General features: G+C 42.5%; 1 protein-coding gene and 1 long non-coding RNA gene across 6 annotated transcripts in view; one reads left to right on the top strand and one right to left on the bottom strand.

The window, feature by feature from the left end:
- LOC131102298 (uncharacterized) overlaps positions 1-16,465 on the bottom strand; it is an 83,950-nt gene that overhangs the window by 3,092 nt on the left and 64,393 nt on the right. Inside the window, exons 6-10 of one of the 2 annotated variants that reach the window (XR_009119420.1) lie at positions 13,556-13,723; positions 13,318-13,478; positions 7,677-7,804; positions 4,003-4,190; positions 3,600-3,902 (exon numbers count right to left, since the gene is read on the bottom strand). This is a non-coding gene — a long non-coding RNA (uncharacterized LOC131102298). Of the gene's footprint in view, positions 1-3,599; positions 3,903-4,002; positions 4,191-7,676; positions 7,805-13,317; positions 13,479-13,555; positions 13,724-16,465 lie in introns of those variants that run through there. The other variant, XR_009119421.1, reaches the window with a different exon arrangement.
- Positions 1-16,465, top strand: part of LOC131102235 (cytoplasmic dynein 1 intermediate chain 1) — a 41,472-nt gene that overhangs the window by 7,167 nt on the left and 17,840 nt on the right. Inside the window, exons 7-10 of one of the 4 annotated variants that reach the window (XM_058047781.1) lie at positions 10,303-10,392; positions 13,324-13,495; positions 13,617-13,716; positions 13,788-13,913. In XM_058047781.1, the coding sequence (XP_057903764.1) occupies positions 10,303-10,392; positions 13,324-13,495; positions 13,617-13,716; positions 13,788-13,913 (488 nt within the window). Of the gene's footprint in view, positions 1-10,299; positions 10,393-13,320; positions 13,496-13,616; positions 13,717-13,787; positions 13,914-16,465 lie in introns of all 4 variants that reach the window. The other 3 variants (XM_058047779.1, XM_058047780.1, XM_058047778.1) reach the window with 3 other exon arrangements.

Below are 16,465 nucleotides of genomic sequence, written 5' to 3'. Positions count from 1 at the left end.
CGTTGTGTTTCAACATACGAGTTTATGTGTGCGCTAGATGTCACATTTAAGTTGACGTGTGTGTGAAGTTTGCGCATGTGACTTTTATTTCTGCCACTTAATGATGAGGCTTTTCACTTCCGTGACCAATTCCATTCCCTGTCATCGTCATGAGTAGCCGTCTATGTTTGCTGACCGTTTCCCCAACAGCTTCTCAGTCATCGGTTTGTCCCGAGTGTCCATTGTGTCGCTCAATCAGATTAGCCCCAGTCACGGTTGGCTCCAGTTATTTACTGTTTGCTTAATGGTTTTGAATGGGGATGCTTGTCGTGCACTTGCCTCAGGACACAGCAGGGAAATAAAAGCTCTAAAATGCTGTGTGATAGTAAGCTAATCTACTGAGGTCAAACAAAGTGTGTGTGGACGGTATAGTTGCATGCTTATGCTACTGTCCATGTTAAAGCGTTCCATATAAAAGAGTCTTTATTTCAGCATTTTCCATTCAGTCATTTTTTGAATTGGCTGCCCCACTATTTGAAAAGCACTGGTAGATACCAGGGCGGCACGGCGGTCGAGTGGTTAGCTAGGAGACCAGGGTTCAATTCCACCCTCTGCCATCTCTGTGTGGAGTTTGCATGTTCTCCCCATGCATGCGTGGGTTTTCTCCGGGTACTCCGGTTTCCTCCCACATTCCAAAAACATGCTAGGTTAATTGGTGACTCCAAATTGTCCATAGGTATGAATGTGAGTGTGAATGGTTGTTTGTCTATATGTGCCCTGTGATTGGCTGGTGACCAGTCCAGGGTGTACCCCGCCTGCCTCTTGCCCGAAGACAGCTGGGATAGGCTCCAGCACCCCCGCGACCCTCGTGAGGAAAAAGCGGTAGAAAATGAATGAATGAATGAATGAATGGTAGATACCAAGGAAGAAGATGCAAGTAAAAAATATATTATGGTTCATGCCAACATATTTGATTTACAGTGTCAAATGGTAACAGTATTCATTCATTCATTTTCTACCGCTTATCCTCACAAGGGTCACGGGGGAGCTGGAGCCTATCCCAGCTGTCTTTGGGCAAGAGGCGGGGTACACTCTAGACTCGTCACCAGCCAATCACAGGGCACATGTAGACAAACAACCATTCACACTCACATTCATACCTATGGACAATTTGGAGTCGCCAATTAACCTAGCATGTTTTTGGAGAACATGCAAACTCCACACAGAGATGGCCGAAGGTGGAATTGAACTCCGGTCTCCTATCTGTGAGGCCTGCGTACTAACCATTCGTCCGCCATGCAGCCCCCCCACCTTTAACTTTAACCTTTAACAACCATTCACACTCACATTCATACCTCATTCATACCGCCAATTAACCTAGCATGTTTTTGGAAACCAGAGTGTCCGGACTAAATCCACGCATACACGGGGAGAACATGCAAACTCCACACAGAGATGGCCGAGGCTGGGATTGAAGTCAGGTCTCCAAGCTGCTCAGGTCAGGTCTCAGGTCTGCGTGCTAACCACTCGTTCACCGTGCAGCCTGGTAACAGTATGTATGAGTTAAAAAAAACAACAACCTCCAGCCTCACTTCTATCCAGATTCTCACCAAATTTGAGAGAGTTATGTCTTCATTAGGCTGCACGCCGAAGAGTGGTTAGCACGCAGGCCTCACAGCTAGGAAACCCGAGTTCAATTCCACCCTCTGCCATCTCTGTGTGGAGTTTGCATGTTCTCTCTGGGCAATTCGGTTTCCTCCCACATTCCAAAAACATGCTAGGTTAATTGGCAACTCCAAATTGTCCGTAGGTATGAATGTGAGTGTGAATGGTTGTTTGTCTATATGTGCCCTGTGATTGGCTGGCGACCAGTCCAGGGTGTACCCCGCCTCTCGCCCGTAGACAGCTGGGATAGGCTCCAGCGTACCCGTGACCCTTGTGAAGATAAGCGATAGAAAATGAATGAATGAATGTCTTCATTAATGTTGCTACCAATTGCTACACCACAATATCTGGCATGTTGCATTATTTGCCTCACACAGCAAACGGGCGATTCGAGCATAATACGGCCAACCTTTCTTTCTATCTGTCTTTGTTTCTCCATTCAAACCTCCTTTGGCGGTGATCACAACTCAAGTCTGGACTCAAGTGATCCCAGTCTGCAGATAACTATCGCTGGGTGTGCTTAGGCAAGATGTTGGCAGTGGATGGAAAGGTCAAGGAAATTGTAGGCTTGTGGTTGTGCACGTATCCATGTGTGCAGTGTGAACGTGACCTTAGTAAATTGGTTCTGCTCAGCGGTGCCTTAAAAGAGCTGTAATGGACCACAATGGCACTTGCAAAAATAGAAAGAAACGTGGAATGTGAAATGTGAGCAAGGGAGAGAAAAAAACAACAACATAGGTCCAAAATAATACATAAAATAAACTTATTTTGCCCTCAAATCATTCAATAATACAAAAATAACAGCTATAGTAAAAAAAAAAGACATTGAATGTGTCATATACAACCTGTGGCTGGTTCCACTGTATAACAATAAAACCAAATCCACTTTCTGAGGCCTATCTCGAGTCACCTTCCGACCTTCCTGGACCACCAGACTTTCAACACACAGGAGGAAACCCTGAGTTATGATTCCATCAGTAATTGTTTGCAGTGAAGCAACAAGCGGGCCATCAGCAAAACAGCTCCTTGTGTGTTCTAATGCGATATTGCAAGTTTGGAAAAACCCTTCTTAGGGTTAAAAGTTCACGGAGTCTGCAGAGTGGGTAAATGTTTGTGCATCTGTCTATCCTCTTATAGTGTTTTCTGGACCATTAGCTTTCAGGGTCTGTACAGCTTGAGTGTATAGTTGGACGGTAATTCACTCCTTAAGTATATTTACTGCAAGAAAATGCTGGCTTTTGACATGCTGTGGATGGTAATTGCTGCTAATTGCTTAAAAAAAAACACTTCTAAAAAGACACCCTTGCGCTTTACATGTGTAGTAATGTAAGTATTACATTTCATAAAAGTAATCATTACTTGTCCTGTACCGTACCGACCGCTCCAACAATCTAAAACTGCAAATTGATCTACTTAGGTGTTTCAGCATCTTTCACACAGCTTACATCGATTTATAGTGGAACATCTGAGGCCGAAAACACACATTTCCCGAATAACAAGTCAGGGAATTAGAAATAATCTGTTCCAGTGTCAAATAAAACATTTCTGGGTGGCTAAAATGCCGTAAAATGCAAACCCCACTGTAAACGTAATGAATCTTTGAATCATTTGGAGTAGAGCACATGTATCAAACTTTCATCCGGACCTTATGGACCTTATCAGACAAAGTGCTTGCAGCGATCTGCGTAATTATGCAACTGGAACCAATATTAGATATAGCATGAAATTCACAACCATTCATAATAAGGGTGACAGATTCAGACCAAAAGTCAAAATAACGGACAACACTTCAACAATCACAGCCTGTTTGTAAAAAATAAGACCAAAAAAAATCAAAAGTCATAATTTTAACTACAGCAAAGCATGCTGGGAGATGCGTAAAATGGAAACTCTTCTGGGGTTACACAGGAAGCAGTTTTTAGGGTGGCAGAGCCGGAAATGTTTGATTGGGGTGGCCAAGGTGAGACAATTACTCACATAGGAGTGGTAATAAATTGGTACCTGAAATGTGGGGTGGCCGGGGAGTGACGAGGGGTGGAACCAATATTACTTATAGCATGAAATTCACAACCATTCATAATAAGGGTGACAGATTCAGACCAAAAGTCAAAATAACGGACAGCACTTCGACAATCAAAGCCTGTTTGTAAAAAATAAGAGTGACGAGGGGTGGCTTCTCCCAGTAATCTCTTGTTTAGTGCTGTTAATCTGTTCCAGACCCGACCAAGTGGATCGCAGTGAAGTTGGATTCCTTATTTCTAAATGGAGTATTTTTGTAGTTAGAGCATAGAAAACATAAACATGTTTATGACCTTTTTTTTAAACATTATTAGAGCTCTCTAGACATGAAATAGTTACCCAGTGGGGATCTGTCGGTGTGTTTACATGCTCATCCAGGAAAAGAATGGATTGCATGTGCTGCTTGGTGAAGTTTACAAATCCAAGACGTGAGCCGTAAGGAAGGTCTGACGGTGTCGGTCTTATGCCAAACATTTACAAGGTCGTCCCTCAGCCCAGAGTTCTCCTTTGTGTCCAGTGAAGCAGCGCTGCAATTCCAAATCAAAGTGAATGTAACACACGCCCCATCAATATGAAACACACATGACTGCGGGCTTTGTGGCCACTTTTCAAGGTTCTGCAAAGAGGAGTGTGGTTTCATGAGTTTTGTATGGTTAGGTAGTTACTGTATATGCTTCGCTATCTGGGTGTATGCAGCCACATATGGAAGTCGTTCTCTCTTACATTGTTGTTGTTCCAGCAAGGCGGCTAACAACAGGCCGCATGCATGTACGTGCGTGTGTGTACTTGTGTTTTCCAAAGGCAAAATTCACATTGAGGCTAACCACAGCGCACGGGAAGCTGAACAAAATGTACTATGTTTGTTATATTACAAATTTATTCTACTGAAAGCGTATGGAGAAATTGTCACTTTGCATTTGGGGACTGTCCGATTTTAGTGGAACGTCAGAGCGGCTTCTGGAAGTATGTTGTGAAAAGCGATGTCGAAAGGCATTCCGAATGAGCCACAGATGATTGTAATTTTCCCTCAGAGCAGCGTATATAAGGTACGCGGACCCCCGATGCATTGTCCAAAAGAATATTTATCACCTCGCCCTTCAATTCTTGACTTTTTGACATGTGTGCCACTTTTAATTTGTGTGGAAAACAACAGTGGGCCTAAGACGTGTACTTGGGTGGTCCACAGGTTGTCCGTTTGAGAGGGTTGTCGGTTCACTGCCAGTTTAATGTCCATTAAACCTTTTCTAAAAGTGGTTGGTGATTGTAGTTTTACACTTTCAGTCGGGGAAATGAAGTTTAAAAAAAAGTGTGAGGCAGCTGCAAAGGTTGGCATAAACATGTTATGTCTGTGGTGGTGGTGGTGAGGGTGGGGGGGGGGGGGGAACATTAGCAATTCAATATGCATTGAAATGGTCTGTTCGAGTTGCAACTGATCCGCGCCTTAATTTCCAAATCATCATCATGGTTTATGGCTTGCCAGTTGAGCGAAAAGAAATGTGATGACTGTGCCGGTTCACTGTGCTGCTGGGGTTGGATGTGCTATATTAAGGTTCTCCAGTAGGGGGCACTCTTGGCACATACAGCAATGCTCAAAAGGCGGTCTGATACTCTGCCAAGTGTCAAAGGTTTTCATAAATAGGATTACATTAAAGAGGTCATTTAGTATTAATAATTTAATGTATGAATACAGGCGCAGCAGACTTTTGTAAACGTATTAATATAGTTGATCTGTATATTATATTATTAGGATTATACATAACCGGGCCTATAAAAATCTGGCCACCCACTATTTATTAAAATAAGAACCAACACCACCGCCTTGCAAGTGAGTGCACTCGGCCAATCACCGAAAGACACACACAGATTCAAACAACTCTTTCTGAGTGACACAAAACGCCTGCATGGCGGTGATTTTATGTAAGGCCTTTCTGTTGCTCTCCTCTCTCTTTTGACAGTTTGGAAAGTTTGAAGTCATGGGTTTTAATCAGGGCCTTGCGGCTGGGCTCAGAGCATGCCGTGGTGTGGTATGATGGCTCAGTTTAAAGATGTGGGTCTGGGCCGGGGGCCAAGCCTGGGTGCCACTGCTAGAGAGAGCGAGAGCGAGAGAGAGTGGAGGGAAAAGATAGGTGAGAGGATCAGTCTGCCGCCGCTGCACACAGCAGAGTGGCCCCCAGACCACCAATGGGCTGAATAGACTCCTTTAATGGAATGGGATTATGTGCGGCCATGCACGTGTGCAAACGTGTACACATTTCATTGTTCTCATCAGTGTGAAGAAATGCGGTGGCGAAAACTAACTCAATCATCCTGTGGCTTTTTGGTCTCAGCATTTGACTCAGGTCCTGCTGCTAATGTGTGTGTGTGTGTGTGTGTGTGTGTGTGTGTGTGTGAGCCCTGCGGGGGCAATATTGTCTTGATAAACCATGATGAACTTTTGTTTCCTATTAAGGAGACATTTAAAAGGAGAATCATCCAACTTGACCTTTTTAATGGTCTTTGTTGCTTTTCTTTTTGCATTATAATAAACAACCTAAATAAATTAGATACAAAAATTAAAAAAAAAAAATTCCACAGAGGGCAGCATGCTAAAAATCTAAGGAAGCAAGGGTCCACTTTGATATTTTTGAGTATTTACATTTGTTTTTGTAAATGGCAGCTTCTTCTCTTTACATTTAACCTTTTTGGTATATTTTTCCAATTTTTGGCTTATTTTTTACTTCTACCCTGGGCTGCACTTTGGACATAATATAAATATAATATAATATAATATACGTATATATATATAATATAAACATATTATACTCGGGGATGTCCGATAATTATTGGTACTGATAATTATTGGCCCAATATCAGTATCAAAATGTGATATTGGTATTAGATTTTTTATACTATTATATAATATAATATAATAGATATTATATATATACATATTACTAATACATTGTAATATATACTATATATTACTATATGTATACTAATTATACTAATATCATAATTAGTATAATTATTAAGTATTAATATTATTATTATTAAGTATTATTAAGTATTAGTATCCTAATTATTAGGACATATCCTAATTATACTGCATTTCCGATAAATATTGGTAATGATAATTATTGGCCCAATATCATTATCAAAATGTGATATCGGTCGATATCGGTATTATATTTTTTTTTTCTTCCCGATCCTGAAAACCCATTCCACCGCATGTTACATGTATCGGCTGATATCGGTATCGGAAATAGCGACATATCCCTAATTATACTGCATTTCCGATAAATATTGGTGCTGATAATTATTGGCCCAATATCAGTATCAAAATGTGATATCGGTCGCTATCGGTATTAGATTTTTTTTTCTCTTCCCGATTCTGAAAACCCATTCCACCACATGTTACATGTATCGGCTGATATCGGTATCGGAAATATCGACATATCCCTAGTTATACTGCCTTTTTCAGGCAACATTTAACTTGCTGTTGCAAACACACATACCTCTGTACTACAAGGATTAAATAGCTGTAAATTGAATGAATAAAAATTCCCATGTTGCATGGGGTTATATATATGCAACATGTGTATGACTCCAACAGTATAAGAGTCGTTCTCATCGGGACTGTTTTGTGTGTGTCGTGCCAGTGCCACATTAGAGAAGTCTTTCAAGTCGAGCTGGCCTCCTCCTACTCCTCTGCGTAGTGCGTGTGTTGTGGTCTGTTCTCCAGCCAACCTCCCAGGACCCCTGCGAACTATGTGTTTATGTGTGCGTGCCACTACAAGTGCATTTATCATCATCCCGGGTTATTCCCAGTGCATAGCATCCCCCAAAATCCATCTGCCCTGTTTCCTCCACCACCTCCACTCACATAGCAACTCTGATGTTATTAGGATTAGCACATTTGACATGTGTAGAAATGACAAAGTCTGCAAAATCCAGCTAGTCCTATTATCGTCTCTGTCGTGATACGCAAAGCTGTATGAGGTAAAGGCTGTTAAAGTGGAAATATACGTACATACCTCTTGTCAAAATTCAGATAGGAAACAGAGCGGTGTATTGCTGGACGTTATGTCTTCTCCAAACCTTCCGTCTGAGAAGGCACATCAGGCAGCATTTCCAGCAGATGGATGCATGGAACTTTCCATACCTGTGCAAAATATCATGACGTGAGTGTAAACCACATGAATGTCACGCTTGGAATTATAAATTTATAACCATTCATTCATTAATTCATTTTCTACCGCTTTTCCTCACAAGGGTCGCAGGGGGTGCTGGAGCCTATCCCAGCTGTTTTTGGGCGAGAGGCAGGGTAGACCCCGGACTGGTCGCCAGCCAATCACAGGGCACATATAGACAAACAACCATTCACACTCACATTCATACCTATTGACAATTTGGAGTGGCCAATTAATCTAGCATGTTTTTGGAATGTGGGAAGAGTACCCGGAGAAAACCCACACAAGTACGGGGAGAACATGCAAACTCCACACAGAGATGGCCGAGGGTGGGAATTGAACCTTGGTCTCCTAGCTGTGAGGTCTGTGCGCTAACCACTCAACCGCCCCTGTTTAAACTTATCTAGCTTATAGTAGTATGGCCATTTTTCTTAAAACAATTCCATCTGGTCCTCACAGTTTCTGCTCAGAAAAATTCTGGCCCTTGGACAAATGTCTGTACATGTCTGTAGACCGACCAACGACTGGATGAACAGTGACTGACAGTATTCCAATTTTGATGGAAATGTCATTACAATACATTGGAAACACAACTTTCTTTGCCCCCATGGCATGTTATTTAGCATTCACATTGAATCACAATAGAAAATGCACTATTCAGTAAGTATATAAAAATCAGGGCATACAAAAACCGAGGTTTGCCCGTATTTATATATCCATCCCTATCTGGTCTGGCCTTGTCAGATGAAAGTGTATCACAGCAAAGTGAAGTTAACTTTAGCCTAAGAGGTTCCCCTTCCCTTTACTCGAATCATTTATCAGCAAAGAAGACCTACTTCTCAGCGTCATACTGGTACAACTCAAGCACACATGAATGTATGTTTCCATCCAAAAGAAACAGCGCTGATATTTTTGGTGCGGGATCGTGACAGAGGAACTTGATGTATGGCAAATGGCAGCAACATCAACCATTCCTTCATGGGAGAACTGGACTGTCAAGCCATCAGTGAGGTAACCCATCGGCTATGAATCACACAGCCTCGCGCTACAGTATAGAGAGGCCTTGTGGCCCTCCTGGGATTTGACAGTTTGATCGCCCCTTCGATGCGGTCGATGTGTCCTCTCTTCTCGCTCCTCCCATCTTACTCACCACACATTCCTTAACCACTGGTCTGGACATGACAGGGTCAAGAAAATAGGACAGACATAACAGAGGGAAACAGGAGAGGATACCATGCTTATGTTATTTTTCCACAGTTTGCAGAGTAGTCACTGATGCAATGAGCTAACTGGAGTATATACATTTGGAAGGACCAAACTTGTGATTTGTTGTGTTTTTTTCACGATGTGCACGTCACATATGGAAATTAGACATCAACAATAACAATAAAGAATGAGATTGGCCGTCTTGACTAGCAGGTGGCAATGAGGTCATGAACAGCTTCGGCGACTTGGCGAAGTGATAAACAGACTGTTCATCCGGCGAAGCAGCAACTTTAAGCGAGTGCTTTAACATTGCCCAAGGCCATACTCCAGCTGAGTTAAACACACCCTGACTGTGTGTGTGTGTGTGTAAAGGGAGGGAGGGTGTCACGTCTGAGAGTGTGATGCAGTCACTTCCTTCCACTGGACTAAGCGCCTGTTGTCAGTTTGACCCTGCGCCAGTTAACCCCTTACCACCCCTGGTACTGTGGGCGAGGGCCCCGTGTTGTGTGTGTGTGTGTTGGCAGACCACAGGTGTCTGGCAGCAGTGTCGGGATAGTCTTCAGAGAGCCCCCCCACCCCCCACCCCCCTGACTCTCAGCATCTGTTTTAGAGGGAGGCCGCAAAAGAAAAGAGGAGGGGAAGTTGGCAAGGGTTACCAACACACGGCCTGAGGGGTGTTGTGGGGGGGTTTCGGGGGGTCAGTAGCTGACAAGCAGGTGTCTGTGTTGACAGTAACCTTTCATGCTTGAACTCCCACCCGCTTCCAAACACACACTGTGAAGAAATCCTGCAGAGTCAAGTGTAATTGCCGAGCCTGATTGGAGGGAATGTAAAGGGAATCCCCTTTTACTCACACATCCCATTGCGTGGGGTCAAAGGTGACGGAAAGACATGAAGGGGAGGCCTTCACACAAGTAGTTCCTATTTCCTTTTTTTTTTTTTTTTTTTTTACATGCATATGAGCAGTGCACACATGTGGACCACATGAACACATGCTAAGCACAGCACGGAAATGATCTTGTTTATGTTTAAATGCACATACTGCTCACTTTCTACACTCATATCAGGTCAGTCCCTCAGGTTTAAAATAAAAAAAAGTGGAGCAAATGTTAGAAAGTCAGGTGTACCGTAGTACATGTCTGGCAAAGATTATTTTGGTAAGAAAGGGGGTGGGAGGAAGGGCACAGCGGGAGGTCAAAGAAAATTGGAACAGCTGTTGATTAACACAAGCCACCTCTCCATCTCTTGTTCTTTTTCTCAGTAGAGGAGGAAGACGAAGATGAAGAACTGATGGAGACAAAACCAGGCCCTGAGCTGGAGCTTCAGGATGAAGATGACAAGGAAAATAAAGAAGGTAAAGGATGGAACAGGGACTGCAGTACTATAGTGACTCCTGTCTTTTCCAGCCATTTAAAAAATAATACTTTTGAATCCTGTTCTGAGCTGTGGAGAGTTGGAGCCTATCCCAGTTTATTACACCCTGAATGGTCAGCAGTCAGTACAGTGTTAAGGAAAAGGAAATAAAAGTATTAAAATTGAACAAGGGCTGCACGGCGTGCGAGTGGTTAGCACGCAGACCTCACAGCTAGGAGACCCGAGTTCAATTCCACCCTCACATTCCAAAAACATGCTAGGTTAATTGGCGACTCCAAATTGTCCATAGGTATGAATGTGAGTGTGAATGGTTGTTTGTCTATATGTGCCCTGTGATTGGCTGGCAACCAGTCCAGGGTGTACCGCGCCTCTCGCCCGAAGACAGCTGGGATAAGCTCCAGCAACCCCGCGACCCTCGTGAGGATAAGCGGTAGAAAATGAATGAATGAATGCAAATTGAACAAAAGTGACAAAATAGGAATGTGTTAAATAATAATAATAATAATAATAAATGACGAACAAAATGATGACGATTACTGTAATTTCTGGACAACAGCATAGTCGTATATAAGTCGTACCCACTATATTTAAAGAGACAAAAAGATTTGTACATATATATATATATATATATATATATATATATATATAAATATATATAAGCCACACGGCATATTTTGTACACAAACAGTGCATGTGAAAGGCTAGTCGTTCATCACTGTCCTCATCCACTAGTTTAAGGAAAAGTAGCGTCTTATACACTGGAAATTAAGGTATTTTATTGTCAATGGGTGGCCGCACGGTTGGGTGGACGAGTGGTTAGCGCGCAGGCCTCACATCTCGGAGATTCTCCGTTCGGGTATCTCTATGTTTGCATGTTCTCCCCGTCTGTGTGTGGATTTTCCAAAAACATGCTAGGTTAATACCATAGGTATGAATGTGAGTGTGAATGGTTGTTTGTCTATATGTGCCCTGTGATTAACTGGCCTCTCGCCCGAAGACAGTTGGGATAGGCTCCAGCATACCCGCGACCCACGTGAGGATAAATGGTATAGATGTGTGGGTGTTTCTAATGTTGTGTCTGGTGAGTGTATATGATTGCATCCAATCCCTTGCACGCGTTATGTCCCTTGACTTCTCACATGTAAGCTGTTCAAGCTGTCACCAAACACAGCCCCATTGTCTGCAACCGTGTTAGCGAGTGTATCAGATGGAAGAGTGGGAGGTGAGGGGGTTAGCTTGGGGTTAAGGCTCATCCGCCGTATCAACTCTCTGGCATGTAGAGGTCAGCGCTGATGAAAAACCTTCCACATGACCCCCGGACCGTACTTCAAAGCCAAGAACAACAGAGCGCGTGCGTATGCTTCTGTGGAGTTTTTTTAGTAATAAGGAAATGCACTCAAACGCAACACATAAAGGACTTGATGAGAGATGACCATATTCAAATGCACACATGCATAATCATCAGCGAGCCGTGCGTGACTCAAGCACACACATATGCAGTCATAAACACACAGTCATCCGTCTCGTCTCCATCGCGGCCCGTTAGAAGGTCCCCCCCTTTGATGTGTTCCACTCTATTCGGTCTTTTCTGACAACTCGTAACAAACACAAATGGATGAGGGGGATCAAAGTCAAGAGGCAGGGGAAAGGTCCGTATTTGTGTGTTTGAGCACGCCACACTCTAAAATGCCGTGTGTGCGTGTGTGTGTGCTCGGGGACAGTGACTTCAATAAGTGAACGCCATGCTGTGCAAGCATTATGTTCAAAGGGAAGCCGTATTGTTTTTGTCCGTTTTATGAAGTTCTTTATTGTGGTATTTTATTAAACCTGCATTAGGAACTGTTTGTAGTTCATTAGGTCCTGCTTGTTGTTCTGGATCTGCTGAACATGCTACAAGGAGCACATGATGTAATAATAATAATAATAATAATAATAATAATACATTTTATTTGTATAGCGCTTTTCAGAGTACTCAAAGACGCTTTTATGTAGTCTTCACTTGTCATCTTGTTGGCTATCAATATTGGCTGACATTCTGTATCAGAATGATCTTTAATGGCCAACGGTCATGAAAGAATTCTGATTGATTAATATGATTGCTGATTACTTATTGCTGTTATGCTAATAGTCGTTCCTCCTTCATAGAGATTAATTCTATATATTTTCAAAGTTAGAGTATAGAAAATGTTTTATATAAAATAAAATAAAATAAAATAAAATAAAATAAAATAAAATAAAATAAAATAAAATAAAATAAAATAAAATAAAATAAAATAAAATAAAATAAAATAAAATAAAATAAAATAAAATAAAATAAATATTAGAGCCCTGTAGAAATGAAATAACACCCCTATAGTCACCATTACACTCCCATTATTCTTTGTTTACAACACAGTTCTCGACTCTTATTCCGGAGGAGCAAGCTAGCCAGCTAACAAGCGAGTGAGCTAACCAGCTAGCCTCAAATGTATTTCTTCTAAGGTGAAAAAGAAGCCAAAAATGTACCACTTCCAATCGGAATGGGAGGAGAACGTTTTTTCACTCTGCATCCATCGAGTGCAAGGTGAGGTAACGTAATGTGACATTACTGCCACCTAGTGACCGGAATACAACATATCAGGTGTATTTCGATTTGTTTTGAGTCATAATTGATCATGGTCTAGCACAGAAAAGCGATCTTTTGGTGGAAAAAAGGCATACAGTGAGGGAGCGAACCACAAGACTGTGATGGAGTACTGTTCAATACCTTTTCAATAGGATATATAATTATTTTCTCTTCATTTTCATCAAGTTCTGCCATCTCTTGACCAAAAAAGATTAAATGTTAAACTGTGCTACTTGTTTTTATAGGCCAAATATTGAAAGTTGAAAGTATTGAAAGTAAGAGGACATCAATTATTCCTACCAGCAGGTCCTTTCCCCACGCTGCGGGAGCTGACGGAGGAGGAAAGGCAGCAGATACTTCACTCTACTGAGTTCCAGAGTTTCTTCGACTGCAGCATCCGGGTGATGGAGAGAGCTCTTGCCGAAAGCAGTGACATCTTCTTCGACTACAGCGGTCGAGCCCTGGAGGACAAGGAAGGGTGAGTCTGGTATGATTATGTCTTATTTGCGGATGCAGCGCTACAAAGAAAAAGGTGTACCGTAATTCTTAGTTGTCTTGAAGCTGGTAAGATTCACGTCATCTCTGTTGTGTGTTTCTAGAGATCTAGCTGGTGGCTCCAGTTTGTCCTTCAGTAGACTTTTCTATGATGAACACTGGTCCAAACATCGTGTTGTCACCTGTCTTGACTGGTCCCCTCAGGTGAGACCTTCATTTTATGAAACAACACAATATGATCATTATTACATTTTACTCTCTACCTTTTACCGTAGTATCCTGAGCTGCTCGTTGCCTCCTATAATAACAATGAAGATGCCCCCCATGAGCCAGATGGTGTCGCCCTGGTGTGGAACATCAAGTTCAAAAAGGCCACACCAGAGTACATCTTTCACTGTCAGGTACACTCTGCTTTGCTATTCTATTGAAGGGGTGTCCAAAGTGCATCCTTTCATATTTCAGTATGTGGACTTTGGTGGGAAAAGTTCTATTGAATGCAGTAATAGAGTAACAACCACATTTGGTACATTTTTACTGATCCCCCCCCAGTCTAGAAACGAACTCCAATATTTCTATGTTTGACTTAAGACCACCAAACAAAGCATCCACCATCTTCAATAATAAGCACGCTGCTACCGGAGGCCACTTCCCTGACAGGTGTGATGGTAATAGCAAGTGACAGTTAGTAAATGGTAGACGCTCGGTTGATGACTGACGGATGGGGGCGGGGGTAGACCGGGGAGCCTTTGCAGAAACTTCTGGGTAGTAAAATGATGTGGCCTACCACTTCCTAATCTGACGCCACAACATGTGTGTGAGTGTTGGCCCACCCACAACGATGCTTGCCGTGTTTGATGTGAGCCCTCCCGTGTTTCCCCAATTACGACCATGGGTAGAAATATGGAAATTCATTCATTCAATTTCTACCGCTTATCCTCACGAGTCGCGGGGGTTGCTGGAGCCTATACCAGCTGTCTTGAGGTCGAGAGGCGGGGTACACCCTGGACTGGTCGCCAGCCAATCACAGGGCATATATAGACAAACAACCATTCACACTCACATTCATACCTATGGACAATTTGGAGTCGCTAAGTAACTTAGCATGTTTTTGGAATGTGGGAGGAAACCGGAGTACCCGAACACAAGGAGAACATGCAAACTCCACACAGAGATGCCCGAGGGTGGAATCGAACTCGGGTCTCCTAGCTATGAGGTCTGTGCGCTAACCACTCGTCCACCGTACAGCCTAAATATGGAAATCATTCATTCATTTTCTAACGCTTTTTACTCACGAGGGTCGCGGGGGATGCTGGAGCCTATCCCAGCTGTCTTCGGGCGAGAGGCGGGGTACACCCTGGACTGGTGGCCAGCCAATCACAGCGCACATATAGACAAACAACCATTCACACTCACATTCATACCTATGGACAATTTGGAGTCGCTAATTAACCTAGCATGTTTTTGGAATGTGGGAGGAAACCGGAGTACCCGAACACAAGGAGAACATGCAAACTCCACACAGAGATGCCCGAGGGTGGAATCGAACTCGGGTCTCCTAGCTGTGAGGTCTGTGCGCTAACCACTCCGCCGCCATGCAGCCTAAATATGGAAATCATCCACAAAAAATATTAATATCGGGAGCATCGATCACACTGCTTGGACTGCATGCAGCTAGCCAGTCTACTCCAACCTCCTCTGTCAGCAGTTCATTGTTTGACTGCTGTAATTTATACAGCTGCTCAAATCTGGTGGTTTTATGGATGGATTGTATGTCCATTTCTTAGTCCAAATACGTCTTGTATATATGACTTTATCAACAAGCGACTTTCCGAACCTATTTAGTTGTAGTCATAATGAAATATTGTTTGGGCAAGCAAGTGATCCATGCATGAAGTAGGGGCAGCCAAGTCCACGCAACAGTTGAGCTGCGTTGTAATGCTTGCAGGACCACATTTGCACCTGTGTGCAATAAAAAGGATTTCAGAAAATGACGCACAGCACCTCCATACAGACACTGTTTACAGGTTAGGTATGATCAGTGCATCACATCAGAGCAATAATATCCAAGCAGGATACATGTTATACTTGAAGTTGCACGCCCTTATCATATGTCACCCCTGTGACTGTTTGCACGACCTGGTAAAATATTTAGCAAAAAGACGTGATGGCTCTGTAGCGATCGTAATGGATTAAATATTTATTGAACATGCATGAATGCTGTGCCATTTCACCTCGCCAAACAACTAAGCCCCACTTTCTCCATGTTGTCCTCTTCTTCTGTTTGCACTCCACATCCCGTTTGAATTAAAAGTAACAAATATTTAATATACTGTACATCCGTGATCAAACAAACACAGTATTTACTGTATATGCATGCAGTACACCAGGGGTCTCAAACTCAATTTACCTGGGGGCCACTGGAGCTATAGGGTCTGGGCGAAGCTGGGCCGCATCAGGTTTTCCAAAAAAAAAAAAAAACGCATTTATTAAAAACAGAAAAATATACAAACTTTTTCAGTGCTTTGGTTCTGATTTTCTACAATAAAAGCGCTGATAAAACATTCCACTGTTCTCAAATATCTTAATTTTTATTTTTCTGCACAAAATAAGATGAAAAATAAATAAACAAATCAAGAATAAAGAAAATCAATCAATCAGTAATAAATAAATAAATATAATAATAATAATAAAACGGAAAATAATAAAAACTTAAGAAACCACATATAGTTGGTGGGTAGACAAATTATTTTTTTCAGATTAAAATTAACAAAGCATTATTAGAGCCCTGTAGACATGACAAAACACGACTATAGTCACATTTATACTTTTTTTTATTTACAACATATTGCGCAACTGCAGGGTCTTGAGACACATGCTAACTCGCAAACTAGGGGTCCTAAACTAACGTCCTGCGGGCCACATTTGGCCTGCGGGCCGCGTGTTTGAGACCCCT

This window comes from Doryrhamphus excisus, chromosome 14 (genome assembly GCF_030265055.1).
Source record: "Doryrhamphus excisus isolate RoL2022-K1 chromosome 14, RoL_Dexc_1.0, whole genome shotgun sequence".
Taxonomy (NCBI): Eukaryota; Metazoa; Chordata; class Actinopteri; order Syngnathiformes; family Syngnathidae; genus Doryrhamphus; species Doryrhamphus excisus.
Note: the sequence above shows the minus strand (reverse complement) of the source record. Positions and strands in the feature narration are given on the sequence as shown.